The sequence below is a fragment of the Triticum urartu genome, chromosome 4A (genome assembly GCF_056163025.1).
Source record: "Triticum urartu cultivar PI428250 chromosome 4A, HENAU_Tu73, whole genome shotgun sequence".
Lineage (NCBI taxonomy): Eukaryota > Viridiplantae > Streptophyta > Magnoliopsida > Poales > Poaceae > Triticum > Triticum urartu.
In genome coordinates, this window is record NC_141876.1 from 77671835 (window position 1) to 77689951 (window position 18117).

Genomic DNA, 18117 nt, shown 5'->3' on the forward strand with positions numbered 1-18117 from the left:
TCACCTACTTCTGGCACCATCATAATAGCCACCAAAAGAAAAAAGGGTTTTTATCATTTATGCCACTAGTTGTGTCCCACTACTCAATTTTGTCATTAGAAGTTACAACTGCTCAAAAATGCCATCAATCCGTGAGATGCTTGCTCAAAAATGTCATTAGATATCTCAAAAATGCCATCATTCTGTTAGATGTTTGCTCAAAAATGCCATTAGACATTGTTATTTTTACGTCAAACCCGTTGACCATGTTCTATGACAAAAATAAGCCTAGACCCACATGTCAGTTCTTTCTATCTCACAATGATATGTGTGGCCCCACTTGTCAGGAGTAACCAAGCAAATAATTTTACAGGAAAATAAGAACGCTGTTGGGATCAAGTGGGCCCCATACTTTATTGTAGTGAGATAGAGGGAGAGCTGGCATGTTGGTTCATAGGTATTTATGTCATTATAACATGGCAAAAGAGATTTGAGATCGCAATAATGATGTTTAGTGGCATTTTTTAGCATGTGTCTAATGAAGCGATGGCATTTTTGAGCAGTTGAAATTTCTAGTGGCAAAACTAAGTAGTGAGACACAACCGGTGGCATAACTGATAAAAACCCAAGAAAAAAATGATGGATCACCTTCATACCCGAGCTCGACACAGCTCTCTCGCTGATATGCAGCTTTGAGGATCTTCAAAGTGGCTCGCCAAAGGCGAAACCATTACCGTTGAACGAATCAGACCGGGGCAACACCCCGAACACAATATCGAACTTCAGATCTAACACCCCACATGACTAAGACGTCGGAGGAGGAAACCATACCTGTCATCCACGAACCACGAACTCAGCACATGGTCCACCATCTTTCAGATGTTGTCGATGCAGACCACAATCTGCATCCGCTCCCAGACCAGCTCCCAAGCTCCGCGCCGGTGCTGGAGCCAACACCATCGCAACGACGGAGCCCGAGGACACATGTCCACCATGAGGATGCCGGCGCCACACCGTCCTTGCTTGAACAGACCGATTTCCAAATCCATCCCCAACCATAGGACCGATCACCTCGTCGGAGTAGGATTTGAAGAAATTTTATTCAGTGCCACGATCGCCGCCGCCGAAGCAGAGACGATAAGCAGCCTAAAAACCTAAAATATGAGAGACTAAAAAGATCCACACACGTGAATCTGATGCCCCCCTTCACCACTTATGCTCGTATCATCAGCGGAGGAGAGCCGCTGGAGGCCGAAGGAAAGCGAGATCACCTTTTCTTTCTTCAAAAATGATATCGTGCAACCTGCAACTTGCGGGTTATCGGTTTAGTGGTGGAGGTCCTGAGCGGTTGAGTGTCGGCTGATTAAACTTGTATTTGACGTCTGCACGTGCGACGGAAGTATACGCGTGATCGGCCGACTTATTCTAATTTTTCCCCTTAACAAAACTGAAAAGATTTCATTATAAATCTTTTTTAACACAGTATAGATGCAAGCGCTCATACATACGCGTATACATTCACCTCTATGAACGCACATACGCATATCCTACTGCTACGAGCACCTGCACCTTTGATAGACTAAGACGGCTTATTATCTTACGAAGTCACCGTAGGCGCCTCCCTTATTCAAAAAAAAAGACAATTTCCAAATTTAGTTGTCACGCGGATGGTAATTTCCATTTGTGCTAGTGTAAAAGACGTTCAGTTTGTCCTGGTTAAAAACCCGACGTTTTTTACATTTTACAGATAAAAAAGAGGTCCGTACACGAGGCAGCCAAACCCGAACTCTGAACTGAAGCGAAGTCCCCTGCACGCACACGCGCCGGCGTCGCTGCACGCACGTCATCTCCTACCTTTTCCTTCCCCGCCGGCTCCCTGCCCTCATGGACTCCGGCGAGTGCTCCAACTCCAACCCGTCCGCGTCTTCCCCGGCCGCCGCAGGCGTCTGGGCGAAGCTAGGTATCGGGCCTGTTCAACCCAACTAATCCCTCCATCCCCACCCCCCCCCCCCCCCCCCCCCCCCCCTCCTCTCTTGGGTTCCTTCGACCGCACGGTTCTTGATTCTTTCCGATTTCTTGGTCTGTCCCGTGCATTCCTTTTCAGTGCCCGCGGATTCTGCCTACCCGGAGGTGGCCGTCGCAGAGGGCGACGCCGTGGTCTGCTCCCTGGTCGCCCCCGCCGCAGGCGGGGAGGAGCTCGCGTGGTGCGAGATTAGGCGCGGCGGCGACGCCTCGTCGGCGACGATCCGGAACCTCAGGTATGATCCGTGGTACTTCTTTGGGGCGATGTCGATCTCATGGAATGCGCCTTGTTGGGAATGTGCGGGTTTTGGTGTGGTTTTAAGGTCCTATTTTGGTGCTGTAAGATTGGTACTGTTGTTGCATGTTTGTTCTTGTGAGGGGAGCGCGATAGAATGTAAATTTTGGATGTGTTTGGACTCTGTTTCGGCGATTTAAGGTTCGATTTCGTTCGAAATGGTGCGAATCGATAGAGAGAATTTTGACTTGTGAGAAAGGCGCCTCTTTTTCTTTTTCTTTTCTTAAGCTGTACTAGTGTATCCATGCTCCTTGTAACTTATAAATTCTGGTACCTTTTACTGTTTTATCAGACTCTTGTTAATGTTTCATGCTTGCCATGTCATCCTTGTGTGTTTTGTATACCATTATTATTATATTCTTGCTAACGTTCATACTTTGCCATTGTCCATGTACCATTTGATAAAGCTCGGATGCAATTATTGTTGATGGAAGAGTTATCCAACAAGAATTAGTTGACATTAAACCAGGGAGCAAGATTGTCCCAGGACCCCAGGAAGAAGGTCATATCAGTTTCCTATTTTCAGTTTGTGCTCCACGGATTAGTTCCACTGCATGTTCTACATCCCTTTTCCTTGGAGAGGAAAATATATATTTTGTGCCTTATTTTTTTTGAACCGGGCATAACCCCTTTCCATTACTTGCATAACTATTTTGTGCCTTATGAAGCTTAACAAAATTTTGTGCCTTTTTCACTAAATCTGCATTCTTTGATCATTTTTAATTCTTATGTAGCTAAGATTATCATTCTGTGTAAGGTAACTCCTACGTTTACAAAGTGAAACATGTGTATGCTACAATTTTACATTTATTTATGTGATCCTGAACTCTGAAGAACTCCATATCTGCAAAAGGAAAAAATATCATGTGTTATTGTAAGTATATACTGACAACATTCAGATTGTCTTGAATAATTTCTTGCTCAACAAACCAGTACTTCCTCACTATCTGCAAACCTACCACTCATATTCTTAGAATGTTGTCAAACCTGCAAAGGCTGTAGCCACATTAAATTAATACAGAGTCCTTGTACTTGTGGATCAGCAAATCTTTACCTTTTAGGAGGGCTCTAATTTTCATGCTTCTCTAATTCTGAACAGATGAACTGGATTATTTTGTAACACACTCATGATTTATTTTTCTTCCAGGTCATTTAGTGTATACCTTTGATATAACAGCTGCAAAGGACCATGACAAAAACAATGTTAAGATTTTACTCGATATTGAGAATGCAAAATGCAGCATATGCTTGAATTTGTGGCATGATGTTGTTACTGTTGCTCCCTGCTTCCACAACTTCTGGTACTTTTCTAGCTTTCTTAGCCAATCTCAGTTTTTTTTAAGTCTAGGTGTTGATCCTTTCTCCTTTCCAATTTAGCAATGGCTGCTTCTCAGAGTGGTTGAGAAGGTCTTCGAGCAAGTCGCGCGATAAAAGCCAGAGTGCTGCCTGTCCACAATGTAGGACATCAGTGCAATCAGTTGGAAGGAATCACTTCCTTCATAATATTGAAGAGGTACCATAATTTTTGCTAATGTCTGTCTTGAATTTTGTTCCTGAAATTGTTATTGGTGGGCTAGATTTTCTTTCATTGTTTTTTTGTAGGCTATACTACAAGCTTTTTCGTCACTACAGCGGTCTGATGATGAGATCGCGTTGTTAGAGTCATATGCCTCAGTTAAATCGAATCTTGTGAGTTTACAACCTTACTGTAAGAATTGCCGGTGTTCACTATTTTCTACATGCATCAGTTCTGGCGCCAGTATGTCATATTTTAGTCATGGTTATCTGATTTTTTGTAAGAAAACCTCACCCTTCATCAAATGCCCGCATTAGTTTCTTTGTAGCTAAACCGCCGATTAAGTTATTTAATTTACAGTTGAGTCTCATGGACTTAACTGGTTAGCTAATCTATCAATTATCACTAGCAGCATCTTAATACAAGCCATTCAAGGCTGTGACATGATAAATTGGACATCTTACCGTGGTCTGAAAATAGCACGTTTTTGTGAGGTCTGTAATACAACTTATCTGTCACTTTTTTTTTTGTATGAATTCTAAGGTTAGTCTCGATTTGTGAACTTGATGTGTGAATTTGTTGGTGAAATTTTAAGATTCAACAGGAATATAGCAGTTTATCTTAACGTTTTAGCAAGGGAATTCATGGAATATGGGACCTGCAGAATGAATATTTACCTAGCATGTTATGATTTGAATATTTTTAAAGAATTCACAGGTGTACCATTGGATGAAAAGTTCTGTAGTTGTCTTCATAAGTTTGCTCGTCTTTTAGTTAAAATGTATCATTGCAACCATTGAGTACCTTGTGACAATTGCTCCTTGCTAAACCTACTGAGCCTGCGTTCATAGATGGTTCCTTTAATATATTTTCTACTTTACCAGTATATTTTTGTTCTATATATATGGTCTTTCTCCATTCCCAAGAATCTAAATAGTTGGTGGCATGTTATTTCACGCCGTAGGTTTTGGGAAAACAGAAAAATCAATCAAGAAAGCGCCCTTTGCCACCTGCAAGTGATGAAAGCAACGATGCTGAATTTCCATGTCCTCAATGTGGTAAATATGGGAATATCACTTTGAATATCATCTTGATCAACATATATTAGTACATGCTCGCCTTCAGATTTTCAGAATCTGGAGATTTTTTTTCATAACTATCAAAGTTGTTCCCTTGATACAATAACAGTGTGTGTGTGTGTGTGTGTGTGTGTGTGTGTGTGTGTGTGTGCATTTTTCACATGAGCTCAGACTGGGTGCATTCGTTTTGCATTGATATGGTTAAGACAAAAGCAGTTCTTACTTTTGTTTTTAACTTCTTATTATCAGTTGAAGTTTTCAACGGGTTACTCCTAAACAGCTTCTAAAAGAGAACAGAGCAATGATATAGTTAATTGAGATTTTTATTCAGCTTCCAGCGTCTACTTGTTTCATATGTTTGTTTGTGTTTTGAACATGTGACTATTGCAGGTACAGAATTTGCTGGATTTAGATGCAGTCCCCGAGCAGCACACATACAGTGTAATGGATGTGGAGGAATGATGCCAGCTAGGCCTAACACCAGTATACAAAAATGTAATTGCCGATTTTGATCGTCTGTATTCTTGTTAATTGCATGCATTATATTATTTTGTTCATTTGATATGCTATTTAACACTACAACACTACTGATGCAGTGCTACATCATTGAACTGCAAATTTGGTGTTTTTATATTATTCTTGGCCTTCCTTAGATACTCGTCATTAGTTAGTTTCCTTAAGGCTATTCTATTGCATAAATCTGCATGAATAGCATAAGCATTATTCTTACTTGCTTCTCAGTAAATTTCTTAAGCTGCAGTCACTATGAGCAGTTTGACTGCTCTTCTTCCTACTTTACTTTAGTTTTATGACACCACTCTTGGCGCTGACCTACCATACATATATTGCAGGTTTGGGGTGTGATGGATCATTTTGTGGAGCTTATTGGTATTCCCAAGGAGTGAATTCAAGTCATTGTAATCTAATCTGCAACCAGGAAACTTTCAGGATGGTAAGCCAATCTGTCTCTGCTATATTTTAAAGCCCTGATGTACCTTCTCATCATCATACACATCAATTGCAATGTTTTGACATGATGTGTGCATACTATTCCAGATCTCTCAGCACCATATCTCTAGACTTCCGGACACGCTTCATGGGGGAAATCCATATGAAAAAGATGTAGGAATATTCCATCTTGATCTTATCCCTTATCATTTATGGCCTTGATGGTACTTTCATGTGTGAATGAACTGTGGTTTCTCCTCTCTAGATCACAGAAAGGTGCATACAGAAATCTGGCAAAACGTTGCAAGCTGTAATCTCTGAGTGGATAGCAAAGTTTGACAATAAGGAACTTGGTAATGTTCTGTTTATTTCAGTTGAATATTGTTTTGGTGCATATGTGATAGCTGTGAAGAAATTATCTTAAAACCTTCAATTCTATCTTGACATGATAAAATACTGGTCTATATGACTTTGCATGATTTGAAGAAGCTTACTTTGAGTGTTATTTGGCACCTGGTTTATGCAATACTACCTCCGTTCCAAACAATTGAACTTCTGGGTTGCCCTAAGTCAAACTTGTTTAAGTTTGACCAAGTCTAGAAAAATATAGTAACATCTAGAACACCAAATTACTCTCATGACATTCTTTGCGGAATATATTTTTGTACTATGTGTATTTGGTGTTGTACATTTTAGCACATCTTTCTATAGAGTTGGTCAAACATAAAAGGAACAAACCTAGAACTTCAATTATTTTGGAACGGAGGACTATACTCCTGTTGCGTGTGCCCACATATATCTTTTTGATAGGGAAACGTTCTGATATATATCATATTTGAATCATTATCGATATGATGCTCTTGCTGCATGCAGATCGCTCAAGGCTGCAACTGAATAATGTTGAGGCAATTACTTCCAGGACATACCTTTGCAAGTAATTGCTTCCTGAGTTGACAAGAATAGTTTCTTGATTTCGTCTTGGTGCCTTTGCTGATTTTGTTGATTCAAATGAATGCAGCCATTGCTACAACAAGTTCGTTGATTTTCTGCTGTATTGGTTCCGCGTGTCAACCCCCAGAAATGTATGTATACTATTAACTCTTACAGTCAGTTCGTACTTTCATGAGCTTATGCTAATCGGTTAGCTTATGTTAGATATGCCTTCCACTATTTGTAGTGAGATGTCAATGCTGTAAGTATACTTATTTAGTTGACATACAAAAATTGATGTCCACAAAAGACTTACCATATACTCCCTCCGTCCGGAAATACTTGTCATCGAAATGAATAAAAGGAGATGTATCTAGACATATTTTAGTTCTAGATACATCCCTTTTTGTCCATTTTGATGACAAGTATTTTCGGACGGAGGGAGTACTACTCCCAGAGTTGATACAAAAATTGATGTCCACAAGACTTACCATATACTACTCCCGGAGTTGCTTTGCCAACTAGAATAAAAGCCTTTACAATGATCCAGTAGAATACTAGGTACATGGTACTGAATGCAGATTGGTCATTTAAATACGATAAATTTAAGGCTTACAGCTTTGTGAAATGTAGTATATGCTGGTTTCCCCAAGAGCATAAAAGCCGTTACATCTCAGACCATTATATAATATACATTACTAAATGGTTTTTAACTGTCTGATTTTCCTGTTGTTCCCTACCTGTTTGTTTGGTATGGGCCTAAACTAGTAGTAATTCATTTTGATAAGCATAGAATTCCTCCCAAGCTGACAACAGTATCAAGGCACGGTTGATATATTGAGATAAGTTATTAAAAGGGTTGCATAAAATGGTATGATCACCAGTTCCAAGTTAATCTTGTTTGAATCCGACAGATTATCTGAAGCAAGAGATTTCTGATACAGCTGTTTTGTTGAATCAGTGCCTTAACAACTGCATACCCCCCTCCCCCCTGCATTCCTTATTTATTCTTCATGTATCCTATCAGTCTCTTGATGGTGATGGGGATGTTTGTTTTGCAGCTTCTTCCAGCTGATGCTGCTGACAGGGATAGTTGCTGGTACGGTTTCATGTGCCGTACCCAGCACCATCGACAGGACCATGCCAAGAAGCTGAACCATGTATGCCGTCCGACGAGAGGCAACCCCTAACTTGCCTGATGTCTCTTGAAGCCGCTTCTCCAGCAACAGAGAAGATTGTATGTACATAATAGAGCAACACACACACCTTCCGAGTTTGATTTGTGTGGTAGACCATACTAAACTGTTTGTTTCCCTTCATCATCCAATGTGGCATACATTCCATGTTCCAAACTGTCATGTTTATGTTGTATTCCCTTCACGGCCAAGCTCACCTCCTGGAGCTCATGTCATTTTTCATGTGCTGTGGCAACCAATGCGCAAGCTGATGTGCCTTTGGCGTGTGCTAGAAAAATCGCCGTTTTTCGCACATGAGCATGGGTTTAGCATAGGACAGAGTGCTTTCATCTGAAGGAGAAGGCGAAGCTGGTGCTTGTTAGGATCTGTTTAATCTTTCCTGTGTGGCTCCAATGGGGTGTAGCTGAGTTGGCATTCTGTCGGCAGGTTAGGGGGTATGTATGGTTCCAAGGATGCACAACTGGGCTATCGCTTTCGTTTCTCAAGCATGAGAATGAGATGGCCAAGAGGAGATGGCCATGTGCACAGTAGCAGCGGCATCAAGTTTTCAACCCATCTTTGTCGCACAACTCGTTGGCACGAGCGTCGGTTTCAGGCGATTGTGGACATGAGCGCCTCCGGTCTATGTCAGTTTGAAACCGTAAGCAGCCGCCAAATATCATAACTTGCAAAATCCGACACGGAGATTAACCACTTGGAGAAAATCCCATAGTTAATCTGCAATGAGGCGACGGGAGAGGACTGGGGTTGTCATCTCAGTTTTTCTGTGCATTGCATACACTTTCCAGCTGGGTCTGACTGAGAAAAAATAGATTAAAAACCAATATCCGCACCTAGTTTAGTTGCCTGCATATCCTCTGTCTGCATTAGAGAGTAGGTTTGGATACGGTATTTGGCGTCCTGCATCATCTAAACTCACACATACATATTTGATTGCACACAAGCATCAAGGTGTGCTAATATTGTATTCTACGTGGTGAGCTTACCCGTTGCACCTTACACAGAATCACAGCGACTACACCAACGCCATAACACCGCAACGACGATGAAAAGTTCTTCACCCCAAAGTGTGGCGTCGCCTTGCCAACTTCAACCTTGCATGCCTGCTTTTGCACAAACTTGGAGTAAGCATCTTCTGTTGTTTGCCTCGTATTAAACCCTCTGTGGCTGCTGTTGCTGTACCCGACACTTGTTCATTGCAAACTTCCCATGACATGTAAACCCCTAGAGCCCTCTCGATGAACACCGCATACCACTTGTCCTAGCAGTGCACAAGAGCGATAGTTGAAGCAGCAAGCGATGGAGCACACAAGCAGCAAACAATGGAGCACACAAACAACAAGCAATGGAGTAGAAGAGCAGTAGTAAGCATGCATGATCATACAACATAGCAAGTTCAACCTAGCACTACTATGGTGTCATCCTACCACCATATCCAAAAGAGGGTGTAATCCTACCACCACAAGTTCACCATCATCGTGAGGGGTTAGTATATACCACCTCAGCAAAATATACATACCGTCAAATAGTTTTCAAGCCCTAGCTACCAAAAATGTGCATCGGCATCGTCATCGTCATCGCCATCGCCGTCGAGGATCATGCACGCGGTAACCAGAGGCAGCACTGCGTTGTGCTTGCCAAGCCAACTCCTGAGCCAGAGCTCCTTGTGAGCGTCTGCCATGGCAACAAACCCCACACCCTGGTTCTTGCTGTCAAGCAGGTGGCTCAGAGCAGCCGTCAGAGCCTCCTGGCTGAAGCCACCTTGGTCCATGATGGCGGTGTACAACTCAGGGTGGACGTCGATGGACTTGCTCTCCCTGATGGCAGTTGCCACCTCCTTCACGACCTCAGTCATGCTGGTGAAGACACTGCTCTCCTCTTCCATAAAGCCGCCCATCTTCCTCTTCCTATCAAGTACAGGGACGTGCTCAAAGGGCTTGTCAGGGCCATCAAGGCCTGCCTCTGCGTCCGGGGTCTCTAGGAACTCAGGCATGGGCGAACCGAGAGGCTCAACGGAGCCCATGGCAAGTTTGCCGGTTGCCAGCCCAAAGGAGAAGATGTGCGCATCTAGTTGCAGTTCTGGATGGATGTGTTGAGGAACTTAGCGTCTTTGGGGTGGTCCTAAGAAAGAAACACAATGTTGTTAGTTACGAGAAGGCAATGGTTGACAGTCTGAAAAACAAGGGGGGTGTGAGCTAACCGTAACGTGGCCGGTGTAGTGCTCTGCCTCTAGAATGATCGAGAAAGTGTTCTAATCCCATGAGGCGCCGCTAAGGTCTCTGAGCTTGGACACTGTGATCCATCGAGCTCTCCACTTCCTAAGGTGGTTGTAGACCTGGGTGGAGGTCACCTCCTGGCCACATAACTCGAACACCTGCTTCGCAATGATGTTCAAGTGCACCTCCTTGAAGCACTTCTCAGTCCTAAACCCGCTAGATATGAGCTCACACATCTTGTTAAGAACGAATATGGACATGAACGGCTGCCACTTCATGATGTTCCTCCTACCATCCTTATTTCCCTTTGCTGCTGCCGTTTGTGCAGCGTCAGCAGCGCCAACACTTGGCTCAGCGAGCACAAAGGCTATAGGTACAAAAGGAGGACCTGTGCCTGAAACCTCGAACACATCTGAATTAGGAGGCATCTGCTCATCAAAGGGGTCTGGGAGTCCTCGACATAGGATTGGAGGGAAGTGGCTCTCGGACAAGACAAGGGCTTGCTAAGATCTTGCGTTTGTGTGGTCATGTCCTATAATCGCAAAACACACGCCACTGGACAATCTAGCTCAACATAGCACGACATGAGCAACATACATCACAACTAGCTACTGAACACACTACCCTAGCATGCTACAAGATTGCAATCTCAGATACCAGCACCCAAATACAAACCTAGCATGCTACAAGATGCTCACGGATCAAACCCTACCACAAGATTGAACATCAAACCCTACCACATGGTCTTAGATCTACATACACCGACAACATAGAAGGGGGTGATTGAACTCAGAGAGGCCATTGTTGCAGCTTGAGGGAGACACCAAAACAGTCAGAGAAGATGAGGTCATGATTCGCCGCCACCGTGGACCGTCGCACAGGGAAGGAGCGCCGCTTGCCTACTCATCGATACCGATGCGCGTCTGCGAGAAAGCTTGAAAGGAGGGAGAAGGGTGGCGGGAGTTTCAGCGATATATTGCCATACCTACCTATTATGGCATTTCCATAGCCATTCCGAGATATATTGCCATGCAACTTTCCACCGTTCCGTTTATGACACACTCCATCATTGTCATATTGCTTAGCATGATCATGTAGTTGACATCGTATTTGTGGCAAAACCACCATTCATAATTCTTCATACATGTCACTCATGCATCATTGCATATCCCAGTACACCGCCGGAGGCATTCACATAGAGTCATATTTTGTTCTAAGTATCGAGTTGTAATTGTTGAGTTGTAAGAAAAATAAAAGTGTGATGATCATCATTATTAGAGCATTGTCCCAGTGAGGAAAGGATGATGGAGACTATGATTCCCCCACAAGTCGGGATGAGACTCCGGACGAAAAATAAAAAAAAGGAAGAAAAGTGGCCAAAAAAGGAAAAGGCCCAAAGAAAAAAAATGAGAGAAAAAGAGAGAAGGGACAATGTTACTATCCTTTTACCACACTTGTGCTTCAGAGTAGCACCATGATCTTCATAGTAGAGAGTCTCTCATGTTATCACTTTCATATACTAGTGGGAATTTTTCATTATAGAACTTGGCTTGTATATTCCAATGATGGGCTTCCTCAAAAATGCCCTAGGTCTTCATGAGCAAGCAAGTTGGATGCACACCCACTTAGTTTCTTTTTGAGCTTTCATATACTTATAGCACTAGTGCATCCGTTGCATGGCAATCCCTACTCACTCACATTGATATCTATTGATGGGCATCTCCATAGCCCGTTGATACGCCTAGTTGATGTGAGACTATCTTCCCCTTTTTGTATTCTCCACAACCACCACTCTATTCCACCTATAGTGCTATATCCATGGCTCACGCTCATGTATTGCGTGAAGATTGAAAAAGTTTTGAGAATGTCAAAAGTATGAAACAATTGCTTGGCTTGTCATCGGGGTTGTGCATGATTTAAATATTTTGTGTGGTGAAGATAGAGCATAGCCAGACTATATGATTTTGTAGGGATAACTTTATTTAGCCATGTTATTTTGAGAAGACATAATTGCTTTGTTCGTATGATTGAAGTATTATTATTTTCTATGTCAATATAAACTTTTGTCTTGAATCTTTCGGATCTGAATATTCATACCACAATTAAGAAGAATTACATTAAATTATGCCAAGTAGCACTCCGCATAAAAAATTCTGTTTTTATCATTTACCTACTCGAGGACGAGCAGGAATTAAGCTTGGGGATGCATGATACGTCTCCAACGCATCTATAATTTTTGATTGCTCCATGCTATATTATCTACTGTTTTGGACATTATTGGCTTTATTATCCACTTTTATATTATTTTTGGGACTAACCTATTAACCGGAGGCCCAGCCCAGAATTGCTGTTTTTTGCCTGTTTTAGGGTTTTGAAGACAAGTAATATCAAACAGAGTCCAAACGGAATGAAACCTTCAGAAACGTGATTTTCTCACTGAATACAACTCAGGAGACTTGGACCCTACGTCAAGCCAACTAACAGGAGGCCACGAGGTAGGAGGGCGCGCCTGCCTCCCCCAGGCGCGCCCTCCACCCTCGTGGGCTCCCTGTTGCTCCACTGACGTACTTCTTCCTCCTATATATATCCACGTACCCCCAAACGATCAGAACAGGAGCCAAAACCCTAATTCCACCGCCGTAACTTTCTGTATCCACGAGATCCCATCTTGGGGCCTGTTCCGGAGCTCCGCCGGAGGGGGCATCGATCACGGAGGGCTTCTACATCAACACCATAGCCTCTCCGATGAAGTGTGAGTAGTTTACTTCAGACCTACGGGTCTATAGTTAGTAGCTAGATGGCTTCTTCTCTCTTTTTGGATCTCAATATAATGTTCTCCCCCTCTCTTGTGGAGATCTATTCGATGCAATCTTCTTTTTGCGGTGTGTTTGTTGAGACCGATGAATTGTGGGTTTATGATCAAGTCTATCTATGAATAATATTTAAATCTTCTCTGAATTCTTTTATGTATGATTGGTTATCTTTGCAAGTCTCTTCGAATTATCAGTTTGGTTTGGCCTACTAGATTGATCTTTCTTGCAATGGGAGAAGTGCTTAGCTTTGGGTTCAATCTTGCGGTGTCCTTTCCCGGTCACAGTAAGGGCACCAAGGCACGTATTGTATTGTTGCCATCGAGGATAACAAGATGGGGTTTTCTTCATATTGCATGAGTCTATCCCTCCACATCATGCCATCTTGCTTAAGGCGTTACTCTGTTTTTAACTTAATACTCTAGATGCATGCTGGATAGCCGATGAGTGGAGTAATAGTAGTAGATGCAGGCAGGAGTCGGTCTACTTGTCTCGGGCGTGATGCCTATATACATGATCATACCTAGATATTCTCATAACTATGCTCAATTCTGTCAATTGCTCAACAGTAATTTATTCACCCACCGTAGAATACTTATGCTCTCGAGAGAAGCCACTAGTGAAACCTATGGACCCCGGGTCTATCTTTATCATATTTGTCTCCTACTACTTAGTTATTTACTTTGCCTTTATTTTACTTTGCATCTTTATCATAAAAATACCAAAAATATTATCTTATCATATCTATCAGATCTCACTCTCGTAAGTGGCCCTATAGGGATTGACAACCCCTATTTGCGTTGGTTGCGAGGATCTATTTGTTTTGTGTAGGTACAAGGGACTCGCGCGTAGCCTCCTACTGGATTGATACCTTGGTTCTCAAAAACTGAGGGAAATACTTACACTACTTTGCTGCATCATCCCTTCCTCTTCGGGGAAAACCAATGCAGTGCTAAAAGAGGTAGCAACACACAAGTTGATTGTTTAGCCGTGTGCAGTGCCCCCCTCCACAGATTTTCACCTCGGTCATATCGTTGTAGAGCTTAGGCGAAGCCCAGCGTCGGTAACTTCATCACCACCGTCATCACGCCGTCATGCTGACGAAACTCTCCCTCGACCTCAGCTGGATCTAGAGTTCGTGGGACGTCACCGAGCTGAACGTGTGCAGATCGTGGAGGTGCCGTACCTTCGGTGCTAGGATCGGTCAGATCGTGAAGATGTACGACTACATCAACCGCGTTGTCATAACGCTTCCACTTACGGTCTACGAGGGTACGTGGACAACACTCTTCCCTCTCATTGCTATGCATCACCTAGATGGATCTTGCGTGTGCGTAGGAAAATTTTGAAATTACCGCGTTCCCCAACAGTGGCATCCGAGCCAGGTCTATGAGTAGATGTTATATGCACGAGTAGAACACAAAGGAGTTGTGGGCGTGGGTATATACATATTGCTTGCCGTCTCTAGTTGATTCTTGATTCAGCGGTATTGTTGGATGAAGCAGCTCAGACCGACATTACGCGTACGCTTACGCAAGACTGGTTCTATCGACATGCTTCGCACACAGGTGACTAGTGGGTGTCTGTTTCTCGAACTTTAGTTGAATCGGATTCAATGAATAGGGTTATTTCTGAAGATCAAAAAGCAATCACTATACCGCATTGTGGTTTTTGATGCGTAGGTAAGAACGGTTCTTGATCAGCCCGTAGCAGCCACGTAAAACTTGCAACAACAAAGTAGAAGACGTCTAACTTGTTTTTGCAGGGCATGTTGTGATGTGATATGGTCAAGACATGATGCTAAATTTTATTGTATGAGATAATCATGTTTTGTAACATAGTTATCGGCAACTGGCAGGAGCCATATGGTTGTCGCTTTATTGTATGAAATGCAATCGCCATGTAATTGCTTTACTTTATCACTAAGCGGTAGCGATAGTCGTAGAAGCAATAGTTGGCGAGACGAAAACGATGCTTCGATGGAGATCAAGGTGTCAAGTGAAGAAAATATGCCCTAGAGGCAATAATAAAGTTATTATTTATTTCCTTATATCATCATAAATGTTTATTATTCATGCTAGAATTGTATTAACCGGAAACTTAGTACATGTGTGAATACATAGACAAACAGAGTGTCACTAGTTTGCCTCTACTTGACTAGCTCGTTAAATCAATGATGGTTATGTTTCCTAACCATAGACATGAGTTGTCATTTGATTAACGGATCACATCATTAGAGAATGATGTGATTGACTTGACCCATTCCGTTAGCTTAGCACTTGATCGTTTTAGTTTACTGCTATTGCTTTCTTCATGACTTATACATGTTCCTATGACTATGAGATTATGCAACTCCTGATTACCGGAGGAACACTTTGTGTGCTACCAAATGTCACAACGTAACTGGGTTATTATAAAGGTGCTCTACAGGTGTCTCCGATGGTACTTGTTGAATTGGCATAGATCGAGATTAGGATTTGTCACTCCGATTGTCGGAGAGGTATCTCTGGGCCCTCTCGATAATGCACATCACTATAAGCCTCGCAAGCATTGCAACTAATGAGTTAGTTGCAGGATGATGTATTACGGAACGAGTAAAGAGACTTGCCGGTAACGATATTGAACTAGGTATTGAGATACCGACGGTCGACTCTCGGGCAAGTAACATACCGATGACAAAGGGAACAACATATGTTGTTATGCAGTTTGACCGATAAAAGATCTTTGTAGAATATGTAGGAGCCAATATGAACATCCAGGTTCCTCTATTGGTTATTGACTGGAGACGTGTCTCAACCATGTCTACATAGTTCTCGAACCCGTAGGGTCCGCATGCTTAAAGTTTTGTGACGATCGGTATTATGAGTTTATATGTTTTGATGTACCGAAGGTATTTCGGAGTCCCGGATGTGATCACGGACATGATGAGGAGTATCGAAATGTTTAAGACATAAAGATTGATATATTGGAAGGTTATATTCGGACACCGGAAGGGTTCCGGGGGTTACCGGAACCCCCCGGGGGTTTATTGGGCCTACATGGGCCTTAGTGGAAATAGAGGGCAGCAAGAGAAGTGTGGGGCGCGCCCCCAAGGCCCAAACCGAATTGGTTTAGGGCAAGGGGGGCCGGCCCCCTCTTTCCTCCTCCCCCCTTTCCTTCCTCCTCTCCTACTCCTACTAGGAAAGGAGTAGGACTCCCCCCTTGGCGCGCCCTGCTTGGCCGGCCGCCTCTCCCCCCTTGCTCCTTTATATACGGGGGCAGGGGGCACCTCTAAACACAAGTTGATCATTGATCTCTCCCAGCCGTGTGCGGTGCCCCCCTCCACCATAATCCACCTCGGTCATACCGTAGCGGTGCTTAGGCGAAGCCTTGCGACGGTAGCTTTATCAACATCGTCACCACGCCGTCGTGCTGATGAAACTCTCCCTCGAGCGCTACTGGATCGTGAGTTCACGGGACGTCACCGAGATGAACGTGTGCTGAACGCGAAGGTGCCGTACGTTCGGTACTAAGGATCGATCGATCGTGAAGACGTACGACTACATCAACCGCGTGACGGTTCCGCTTATCGGTCTACGAGGGTACGTGGATGACTCTCCCCTCTCGTTGCTATGCATCACCATGATCTTGCGTGTGCGTAGGAAAATTTTGAAATTACTACGTTCCCTAACAGTGGCATCCGAGCCTGGTTTATGCGTAGATGTTTTATGCACGAGTAGAACACAAGTGAGTTGTGGGCGATACAAGTCATACTGCTTACCAGCATGTCATACTTTGGTTTGGCGGTATTGTTGGATGGAGCGGCCCGGACCAACATTACGCGTACGCTTACGCGAGACTGGTTCTACCGACGTGCTTTGCACATAGGTGGCTAGCGGGTGTCAGTTTCTCCAACTTTAGTTGAACCGAGTGTGGCTACGCCTGGTCCTTGAGAAGGTTAAAACAACACTAACTTGACGAAGTATCGTTGTGGTTTTGATGCGTAGGTAAGAACGGTTCTTGCTCAGCCCGTAGCAGCCACGTAAAACTTGCAACAACAAAGTAGAGGACGTTTAACTTGTTTTTGCAGGGCATGTTGTGATGTGATATGGTTAAGACATGATGCTATATTTTTGTATGAGATGATCATGTTTTGTAACGGAGTTATCGGCAACTGGCAGGAGCCATATGGTTGTCGCTTTATTGTATGCAATGCAATCGCCCTGTAATTGCTTTACTTTATCACTAAGCGGTAGCGATAGTCGTATAAGCAATAGTTGGCGAGACGACAACGATGCTACGATGGAGATCAATGTGTCGCGCCGGTGACGATGGTGATCATGACGGTGCTTTGGATATGGAGATCAAAGGCATAAGATGATGATGGCCATATCATATCACTTATATCGATTGCATGTGATGTTTATTCTTTATGCATCTTATTCTGCTTTGATTGACGGTAGCATTATAAGATGACCCCTCACTAAATTTCAAGGTATAAGTGTTCTCCCTGAGTATGCACCGTTGCGAAAGTTCGTCGTACCGAGACACCACATGATGATCGGGTGTGATAAGCTCTATGTTCAGATACAATGGGTGTAAGCCAGTTTTGCACACGCAGAATACTCGGGTTAAACTTAACGAGCCTAGCATATGCAGATATGGCCTCAGAACACTAAGACCGAAAGGTCGAGCGTGAATCATATAGTAGATATGATCAACATAGTGATGTTCACCATTGAAAACTACTCCATCTCATGTGATGCTCGGACATGGTTTAGTTGATTTGGATCACGTGATCACTTAGATGATTAGAGGGATGTCTATCTTAGTAAGAGTTCTTATGTAATATGATTAATTGAGCTTAAATTTATCATGAACTTAGTCCTGATAGTATTTGCATAACTATGTTGTAGATCAATAGCTCGCGATGTAGCTCCCCGTTTATTTTTGATATGTTCCTACAGAAAAATAAGTTGAAAGATGTTAGTAGCAATGATGCAGTCTGGCTCCATGATCTAAGGATTATCCTCAATGCCACACAGAAGAATTATGTCCTTAATGCACCACTAGGTGACGGACCTATTGCAGGAGCAGATGCAGACGTTATGAACGTTTTTGGCAAAGCTCGGTATGATGACTACTTG

General features: G+C 43.2%; 1 protein-coding gene across 1 annotated transcript; it reads left to right on the forward strand.

The window, feature by feature from the left end:
• Positions 1 to 1748: 1748 nt before the first annotated feature.
• On the forward strand, positions 1749 to 8159 carry LOC125530342 (RING/U-box superfamily protein). Its single transcript, XM_087517834.1, has 14 exons — positions 1749 to 1939; positions 2084 to 2237; positions 2704 to 2798; positions 3444 to 3597; positions 3674 to 3809; positions 3899 to 3985; positions 4777 to 4870; positions 5282 to 5386; positions 5743 to 5843; positions 5948 to 6013; positions 6105 to 6192; positions 6713 to 6773; positions 6858 to 6921; positions 7831 to 8159. Exons 1-14 carry the CDS (start codon positions 1864 to 1866, stop codon positions 7957 to 7959), a joined length of 1410 nt encoding a protein of 469 aa, XP_087373960.1. The 5' UTR covers positions 1749 to 1863; the 3' UTR covers positions 7960 to 8159.
• The last annotated feature ends 9958 nt before the right edge of the window (positions 8160 to 18117 follow it).

Excerpts from the sequence above, each read along its gene's own strand:
- LOC125530342 (XM_087517834.1), top strand. The coding sequence starts at position 1,864 with ATGGACTCCGGCGAGTGCTCCAACTCCAACCCGTCCGCGTCTTCCCCG. Across the intron at positions 6,014-6,104 it reads GAAATCCATATGAAAAAGAT|ATCACAGAAAGGTGCATACA; the intron begins GTAGGAATATTC and ends TCTCCTCTCTAG. Across the intron at positions 6,774-6,857 it reads TCCAGGACATACCTTTGCAA|CCATTGCTACAACAAGTTCG; the intron begins GTAATTGCTTCC and ends AAATGAATGCAG.